Here is a 9,900-nt window from a genome sequence, read left to right on the forward strand (position 1 = left end):
TCTGGGTGCTGTTCCGCTTCCCTGTTTGGCGGCGGGGTCACCAACAGCACCGGGCTGGCCAGGGACCTGCGACCTTCAAGGCCGGCAAGGAAGGGAGTAATTGCCCTGGTGCCCAGGAACCTTGAGGCCAGCAGGGAGGGAAAGAAGAAATCTGTTCGGTTTCTCTGCTTGGTGCACAGGACCTTCAGGGCCTGAAAAGGAGGGGAAAGGGAACAAATGCGTGACCCACTCGGACCCAGAGAACAGCTGCTTGCCCTATAAAACAGTGCTAGTTATGCTAACCACATCACCAGGGGTCGGGAGCAGGGGGTACCGTCACACCCCACCCCCGGCACCATCACGGTACCAGTCACGCTACCGCAGAACAACTCCTGTGGCTGCATCTGAGGGTGGACTCGCAGTGTTTTTGCTTGTCTGCTTGTGAACAAACGGTGAACGACCCTTGCCGGCTCGAAGGACGCCGCGGCCCCGCGTAGGCCGCTCCGCGCCCGGCCCCGCCGGTCGCTATGGGGACGGCGCCATCCCGCAGCCCGGACGCCTCCACTGGGCCGCGGCGCTGGGGGGAGAGGGGGGAAGCGGGAGGCCCCGCCCCCGCTGCCGGTGGTGCCGCCCAGGCTGGCGGCGCGGCGCATGCGCGGGGTCGGGCTGCGCAGTCACGACGCTGCGCCGCCCCCTCCGCACCGGCGCCGCTGCCCCGCCAGCCCCGCCATGGCCGACCCGCGCCTCAGGCAGATCAAGATCAAGACCGGCGTCGTGAGGCGGTGAGTGCGCGGGTGGGGGACGGACGCCGCGGCCTCCGCCCCGCCGCTCGGGGAGTCAGGCGCGCGCCTTGGCCGTTGGGAGCCGTTGGGAGCCGTTGGGGGAGGCCGCGGGCGGTCCTGAGGGAGCGAGCCGAGAGCGGGCTCGGCCCTGCTGCGGGCTCTGCGGGCAGCCCCCACCGTCCTGAGCGGGGAGGGGGTCCCGCCGCGGTCCCCGGGGACTCCGCCGGGCCGGGCGGAGGAGCTGCCGGCGGGGCTTCGTGGGTGGCCGGCCGTGGCTGCTGCGGGGCCGGGGAGCTGGTGGCGGTGTGGTGGCGCTGGGTGGGGCCGCCGGGGTGTGCCAGCGGGCGGCCCTGGCACAAGTTCTGCCATGGCTGCGGGCTTCTGGCGCGCCGTCGTCAGGAACAGGCCTTTCATTCCCGAGAGGACGGTTAAACGGGGACCTTGTTCTGTTTCCTTAGTGATTTCGGGAGGCGAGGGGAGTCACGCTGCCCCGTCAGCGTGCAGGGCAGTCTCGCCGGATGCGTTGTGGAGGCATGAAGTCTTACATATTTAATCAAAACAACTGTTAAATGGGTTATTTCTGATTCGAAAGTTCACATTGCAAAACCGATGGTAGATTCATCACCTGACTCTCGATTTTGCTTAGTTTTAACACAGTCTTAATCTTTAAGAAAAGTTGTGGTTTATCTGTCTGACTCCCTCTTATTATGGCTGTAAATGCAAGGCTTTGACATTAAATATTTGTTCACAGTGGGGTTTATTAAAGCTACACCCTACAAAGACTGCTCTGGCTCAGTATGTGTACCAGATCAGGATGTTAAATAGTCCAGTTTCACACAATCAACTTTGTATTATAACTGATCTAATTTCAGTTAGTGAAAGACTAGGAGTAAAATGGGCACACCCTCTAATACCTGATTAGCTTTGAAAGATTGGACTTGAAGACTAGAAAAGTAAAATGCATACAGATTTATCACTCTGTTCATGCTAGATAAAGGCACTTTTGAGTTCCTAGGCTCCAAATGGGGAGCAGTTCTCAAGTACTGCTGCAAGCAAGAAATTGATTATATGATTGGAAGGTCCTGTTTCCTGTCACTGTGCAGGGCCTGCAAATCACAAACTCGTGTGTTATTTTTAAGCTAGAAAGCTTTAGTGTGGTCTTTTTGAGTGGCTTGGTGATTGCATTTTGCTTTGTGTGCCTTTCATGGCCTGTGTTATGGTTACTGGCGTTGCTGGACAGGAACAATGTCAATGTCCTCTGTGCATTTTTAAGCCAATGGTGGTTTTTGCTGGTTTTTATAGGTATGGGAAAACTAGAATTACTTAGGTTAACATTTTTTCAGTCTGTGTATTATTTTTGTTAGCTACAAGTATAATTTATTTGTCTAGAGACTTTTGAGAAAGCTGTTGTATCTTATAAGACATAATTTTACTTTTGTAGAATTTGTAGAAGTTTCACTACTGGCTTATTGCTGCTCTTTGATAGTTTTACTGGGAGAACTGTGTGGTAATACTGAATAGCATTTGAGGTGACTCTTGCTTAATGATAAATCATCACAAAAGTTACCTGAACAAGCTTCTTCCTCATGTTCATAGACTGTGAAACAGTGAGAGGAAAGTCTTTACTAGGCAACGAACAACCGTGTGGAGGCCCCAGCAGAGCTGGTGCAGGCCTGCACGTTCATGTGGTGAATGCTGTACCATGTGGCTATGTCCCCTTGGACCTGGAAGTGGCCTAATGATGCCAGCGTGGTTATGCAGTTACCTGCATGTGGAGATAGCTCAGTGTCTGTATGCCACTGTCTGTACTGCTACTAGCTCTGAGATTAGCTTGCATGTTCTTTTTCTCCATTTCTCTGCTTCTGCAGTTTAAGTGAGTCTAAGAGAGTTGAGAACAAGAGATTAAAATTTAGTAGTGTTTGTTGTCCTGTGTGAACAGTTTCTTTACCGCTTAGTGTGACTCTTCTGTTTGTTCACTTGATTTATGGAAATCTGTGGATGCTGGTTTTGATTTCATTCCAAGCTTGTTGCATCCAAGTTACAGAGTAGGTTGCTTAAATTCCGACTGGATATTTGTTCAATTACAATGATACTACAATGATACTAACACAGTTCAAATTATATACAGTCAAAATTAACATACACAAAGTGTCTAATGTTTCTACTTCATTTCTAATAGCACCCTTCCCCTGATGTTATACTCACCTTTTTGCTGGCCCTCTGGGTCCTAGGGCCGCTGGCTCAGTTTGGTAGTGGGGTGTGGACAAATTCAAGCAAGTCCTCAGCATCCCAAATCCTTTGTTGAGAGGAGTACGATGTTGATTGTTTTGTACTTCTTGGAATCTGCATATAGAAATACATATAAAAAAATCCACATCTTAGTTTTTCTTCATCGTTTTGCACTCTGCATTTAATCTGAATTTACTGCATATGGTGTGTTTTACATCTGTTGAATAGTTTTTCTTTGTTATCCTAAAACTGATTTTAACCATCTCTCAGGGTTGCATTCCTTTGACCAATATTTGACCAATGTTGGTGAGTTGTTATAGCACTGGGGCATTTCAGCATCTCCCTGTGCCTGTGTTTTCAAGGGCTCTATGATTGTCCCAATCTCCTGCTCTCATCAGATTTGGTCTTTTATGATGCTTTTTTTTCTAAGTTAGAGATAGGTCATTTTTGTTAGTAACAAAAATCAATACAATAGTGTTATACCACATGATTGTACAAAGCTGAGCAAAAATTAAAACAAAGCAGGTAGTTGTCACCTAGTCATAGTAGTGCTTACAGTTAAACAAGTAAAAAAAAAAAAAAAAAAAACCTCTAGGCTGACCAAGACAAGTCCAGGGGCAAAGTCTGACTATTCCTGAGAACTATTTTGTGAGCCTAATACAAATCCTGTGGGCTCTCAAAAACAATGCGTAATAAGTTACAGTATGTTTCAGAGGTACTGTATAGGTGGGCATTCCTCTGAGCTGAAACAATTCCCACTTGTGGCAGGAGAAGGCTTGATGTTGGTGCATGGTGGCTTAAGCTAATCTAAATCTGAGGGGCTGTGCTACAGCCTCCTCCTTTGAGCCCTACACAAGGACTTAGGTGGCCACCCATCTGTATATTCCAGGGAGCTGATCCACTGAAAAATAACCAGGACTAAAAAGAAAAAAAAGTTATTTTGAAGGATGAGGCTTACCTGGACCAGCTCACCACACAACTGTACACATTTCAGGGCTAGTACAAAGAAAGGGGTGAAAACATTCGGGGAAGTGATACAAATGCAGTTGGCGGGATTCAGATTTGCTTTTGGAGAATGGCTGGCTGAATAAGCAAGTAAACTTAGCTTGTGTTTGTTGCATGGTAACAATATGCACATCTACAATTACTCTGCAGCAGCTGGCCTACTGTTAGTGAATGTAACTTAAAAAAAAGGAGAAAAGGAATGTTATCTTACACACCCTGCAGGGGAGATGATACAGCAGTAGCTCCCGCTTCTGTGATGGCTGCATGCAGATACAAGAAGACATATGTCTCTGTCCCACTCCACCCTTCCTTCTCCAACTAGAAGCCTAGTTACGTACTCTCTACTACAGTGGGCATGCATGTGACTTGAGTCAACTTACGAACATTAACATTGTCCTCTTATTTTGGACTAGAACAACTATATAGGTATTTATTCCTAGTGTGTGAGAAGACTTACATAGAGGCTTATTAAACATGCCATAAAGTGACTGACTGAACAGTTAATTTTCCTTAGTTTTTTCTGTTTGCAGTTTAGAACAGTGCATTAAATTTAGCTTGTAATACTGCTTTTCAAGCACATTCAATGCTGAGGTTATAAGAACATATCAAAAAAGATATGGGTCAAGAACTGTTAGGATGTATTGAACTTTTTTGACATTTCACTTGTCTCTTTTTTAATCATCTGCTGTAGCACATTTTCTCTTACTAATTACCTGACTTATCTCTTTTTTCCAAACTAAGAACAAAGCAGCTGTTCTGCTTTGGGATTTTTTTTTTTTTTAGCTGTATAGCATCAATTCTTTGTGTGCCCCTCTCAAGATACTATATATTGTAGGTCATGGGTACTTTACTTGCTTTCATGTTTCTTACATTGCTGTGTATCAGTGAAAGAAATGTAAACTAGGAATGGGGAGAACCTTTTGCTTTTTTGGACAAATCTGATAGCCAGGCTCTTGGTGATTGCATACTTTCATTAGCTTGTCATTCAAAAAAAGGAGATTTGATGATCATGAATAATAATGTTTGCTGTATTTGTGGCTTATGTCCTAACAAGCAATACTTCTGTCTTAATCACTTCAAAATAGTCTTACTCTCAGTAAATCCAAACTCAGACAACCTGCTGGATAGTGAAGGAGTTGATAAGAAAAAACACTTTAAAAAATATCTTATTCTCATTTCAGATTGGCAATGATTTTAAAAACTACTGCAAACAAAGTAAGTTGGGTCATGTGAAAATAGCACTGACATTTGCCCATAGTTTCCATCTGATTAAGTGGAAGTGACACCAGTAGATTAGAATGAGACTAAGACAATTCACATTGCAATTGTGTTAGTTTAACTTTAACAATCTTTTAACACTCTTGTTTAAATGTGGCTGACATACCATAATTACAAATCTACAAGCCTTGATTATAGAATTTTACATCCTGAACCTATGGGGAAAGTGTATTGATTTTTGTGAAGCGGCTCTTTTTTAAAACCACCTTTCTAAAACTGTGGAATCTTCCTAAGATGGTTCTTTTGCCTGTTGCACTGGTGTTGATACTGTTTTTTCTCTTTGTAAAATATCATATTGCCAAGCAATTTACACTGTGATTCCACCCCACCCCAAGCACAGAAAGTTCTGCAAGTTACACAAAACCATCGGTCTATTTTTAAATATAAATTCAAACAGTTCTTTTAAATGGAATCATTTTACTGATGAGTTTGGGATACATCTTGTGCAAGTGAAGTATGAAGTATTGCAGAGAATGCAGACATTCCTTTTGCTGTATGATGACTCTTGCTAATTCAAGCACAAAACTAGTTCATTTTCTTGGTTACTCAAGAAATTTTCTATTTCTGGTGTAAATCACAAATTTTCTCAATCTACTGTCCACCATATGAGTTATGGTAACTTTCTTGCTTGTTTCCCATTAGCTATAGGCAGTAGCTCTGACTCTTAGCATCAATATATTGATAAGAAACTCAAGTCTCCTTTCTTTATTCTCATTATGATTAGAAGATTGTATGCAACAGCTGCTTGTTAGATCAATTAATGGGAAGGGCTGGGATATCTTATACAGGTATTGAGGAGTGATCTCCAGAGCTGCTCAGCTATACTGAGTCAGCATGATAAAGCAATTTAATGTGTTTACGTTGCATGTCCAAGAGCTCAGGGATTCAGGAGGGTGAATATATTGTATGCACTGTTGGATACAGATAAGTCTATCCAAATTAAATAACCCTTCTTGGGGTGCAGGAGCATTGTGCGTCTGTTGTCTGGGGTTGTCACCAGCTTGGTCCTGGACTCTTAAACTTGGGTTCAATGCTAGCCAAATGTGGTTGTTGTGGTCCAGAGCTACTTAGATATGTCTTAAGTAACTTCTGTAGCGCTCCTGGCATCAGGATCAGATACAGGAAGTCCTAAGTTGGCCCTGCATTTGAAGGCAGCTTTGGTCTTTTAGACTTATTAACTCTGTCCCACATAGAAACTGCTTTATGTGAACTGACTAAGAAAAGAGCGCACTTGCATTTACATAGTGCTGACTGAGTTAACAGCTGTTGCATACTAGTCACCAACCCAGATAATGAGTTGAAGGGTGATTGCAAGTTGACTCTAGTTTCCAGAAACAAAACTACTTACTTGAAGGGGTTCCTATTTCCCTGTGTTTTTCAATGCATGCTTTCTTTTAAACTTCAGGAATACCAAACAGTACCCACATGTATCTTAAAAAGCTGTGAGAAGAGCAGGGTGGCTGCTGTGAAAATTGCATGGTGTGTTGTTGTTGTTTTGTTTTTTCCTAATGGTTTTGCTTTCGTTTGTTTTACCTTTTGAGCAGACCTAAACACTCGTTCCTTTTTGGAAGTATCTCACAAATTCAAACTAGTAATGGTAAGATCTTTAACAGATTGCCTCCTTTGCATTCTTTCTTCCATCCCAGTACCTCTTCTAAAAAAAGAATAAAAGCCTCTGGTGAAATGCATGATTCTGGCATCTCGATGTTTTTGTGTTTACAATTATCTTCTGCCCCCTGAGGCAGAACTGTCTTGTGCATGTCCATGCTGACCATAGTAATCTATTGATGTCATCATTTTAATTGACAAAACTGTTGCACACCAGGTTTATCACCATAGAATGTTTTTTATTTGGGCAAGAACATGTGCAAAACTGTGGCTTTGCAACCTTAAATTGTTTAAGCAGTCTTTTAAAAGTTTGGAAATACAGGCGTTACAGTTGCTTGGCTACCCTAGTTTGGTGCCATTATGCATACATGTAGTACTGTTGTCTTGGTTTTGTACATGGCGTTCTTACCCATGGCATGAAACCACATATTCACCTATGTGGATAACACAATCGTTTTGTGTGCTGAATTAGAATGTGGATCTATGGAAAAACTAAAAAAAGTTACTAAATTTATGGTAGTGCTTTGTATACAGAGACTGAGTTACAACTGCACTAACAACCATAATCCATCCTGGTTTGACTTTGAGTTAAGTATTATTAAATTATGTGTATCATATAGGTGGAAATCTCATTCAGGATCAGGAGGTCCATCATATTTTCTTTAAACTATATTAAGTCTCTCTCCTGGTGCATTGTGAATTGCCTACAGACGTAATATGACTGTATGTCTATTTAATTTTGCTCAGTACTGTAACACTTCTAGTTCGTTATCTCCAGTTGGGGGGAGGGGGCGGGGGGGGAGGAAGTAGATTCTATGCCTTTTCTCCAAAACAAAGGTCTTGACTGAAGATGAGAACTGGGTTATAGAAGGGAAAATGAAGTGGAGATCTGTGGTAACCCCAGTTATTACCACAACAGAGACCCCATTTCTTGTTCTTCCTTCTCTAGAAGTGAAGTTCTCGGGCTCCTTAGCGTTTACAACTTTTCAGCTTCTGTCCCATTCCATTCCATGCCATTCTCTCCTGGAATTTTTGCCGCTACAGAACCTCTTTGGGATGGGCTGATAAACTTTTCACTTCTCTCCAACTCTTGTCTTCAGCCCATCAGAAATGCTCTTTCAGCTCTCTTGATGGAGTAGCTCTTTTCTTCTTTGCCCTGGACCATCCAAGTTGCTTCTTGCAGTACCTCAGCAAAATCTTCATCCCCAGCCAGCATCTTCTGCTTTTTGAGTAGTCTGTAACTTAAGAGCTTTCATCCTTGTTGCATCTATTGGATTCTTCCATTCCCCTGCCCCCCTCTATGCTCCCATGGCCTGCTGGCATTCAGGGATGCCCTAGCCAGGCAGACTTTCTCAGCGGGGCAAAAGGGGAACTTCAGTTGTTGCTATGGCAAGGATTTAAAAAAAATCTGTAGAAATGTATTGCGAGAGCTGGGAGATAACTGTGTTGAGAGGCAAGGACAGAAGCCCTGGAGATTCAGAGAAATCTCTAGTACAGAGATGCTATAAAAATGTTAAAACCAAGTAATTTTTAACCTGTAACTGATTTTCCTAAGTCTTCACAGTAGTAATCCCTGACAAAAGCGAAGCTTGCAAAGTTAACCTGAAATGTCACGGTAACTCAGTTCTGTAAGCAGTAGGTGCAGGAGGGGCTAAAAATAGTGCATATACTTGCATGTAGTTATATTTTGACTCTTAAAAGGGAAAGTTTATCTTTTAATGATGATTTTGTCACTATCAAGAAAATGAACGCGTAAACTTGAGATCTGTCCAACTCAGAAAGTAGTCACTCATGGCTAAGAAAACGTGGTAGTTCATGATAACTGTGTCAAGCATTGCGTTTCTTTCCTCCTTCCTTCCTTGACTTTTCCTCATAGGCCCCAGTCTGTAATGCACATGTGCTTATGTAGCATCAGTGAACCCAAGAATGTGCATAAGTAATTTGCAGATTTGGGACCTGATATTTTAAGCTCTGAAGGCAGTGATTACAACAGTGCCAGTGTTACTGCAGTTGTTGAATTACTTGTGTTATAATTGTGCATACTGTTAATACATGGAATTTATTATACTATAACAAAAAAAAAAGCTGTATCCTATATAGTTACACTATTATGGATTTTTAGGTTTGAACTAAGTCAGCATAGATATTAATTATCTAGTCAATACATGCTGTCAGCTTTGGGTTTTCTCTGTGCTTAAGCTGAATCCATGGCATTAGCAAACATGGTTAATAGTAACATTAGTTTTGAAGAGATGCATGTCCTTTCAACAGTGAAGCTATTGAATAGCAAAATTGAGAAATTCCCTGTTGTCTTCTTCAGAGCTCCACTGAGCTTGCTCAGTCCAGCCAGGCAAGTGTTTCTTGTGTTGATTTTCCTAATGCTGGAGAGCCATCTTTATTTGGTGGCTTAAGCACATAGGTGTCATTCTAGCTCATGCAGAGCCTCATTTGTTGGCAATTGCTGGAGGTTGGGGGAAACACATCAAGAGTAGTAGTGTGTGCTTGCTCTGTCCTTGTACCATTTTACCATTTTTATTCTAGACATCCAGTAGTGGTTCCTGCATGTGACTGTGGCTTAGGAAGGTGGAATTTTTGTCTACCTAGTACAGGGGATCTTAATTTCATTATGCATTTGGAAAACTCATGTTGTGCATACTTTTTTCATCTGTCAACCTTCAGATAAACTGTGTCCCCTTCCTATGATCAGAGAGGTAGATCTGCTTTCTACTGCTAATGATGCAACTACAGGAGATGATGCTGATGTATAAGGACTAGGGCAGGAACATATATGCCTTTGGAGAGGGAGAAAGGAGAGGCATTTGGGGCTCTTTCAGCAGCAGCCGGAAGTTCGAACAGTCTAAACCACTTGCAGCTCTGCACCCTAAACAGACTAGGAGTGAAGTCCCTTGAGAAATCAATGTCATCCTCAATTCGGAGGTCTCATTTCCCTCTCCCCCTCTCTGGTCTCTGATGCTAGTCCAACCTTTTGCTGAGCTTGCTCAATTTGCTTAACCCAGGA

At 43.0% G+C, this 9,900-nt stretch overlaps 1 protein-coding gene across 1 annotated transcript in view; it reads left to right on the forward strand.

Moving 5' to 3' along the window:
- Positions 1–623: 623 nt before the first annotated feature.
- Positions 624–9,900, forward strand: part of TBCA (tubulin folding cofactor A) — a 33,899-nt gene continuing 24,622 nt past the window's right edge. Inside the window, exon 1 of the mRNA XM_082337371.1 lies at positions 624–761. Coding sequence (XP_082193497.1) covers positions 631–761 — 131 coding nt within the window. The 5' untranslated portion in view covers positions 624–630. The remainder of the gene's footprint in view (positions 762–9,900) is intronic.

The sequence above is a fragment of the Platalea leucorodia genome (assembly GCF_965183815.1).
Source record: "Platalea leucorodia genome assembly, chromosome: Z".
NCBI lineage: Eukaryota > Metazoa > Chordata > Aves > Pelecaniformes > Threskiornithidae > Platalea > Platalea leucorodia.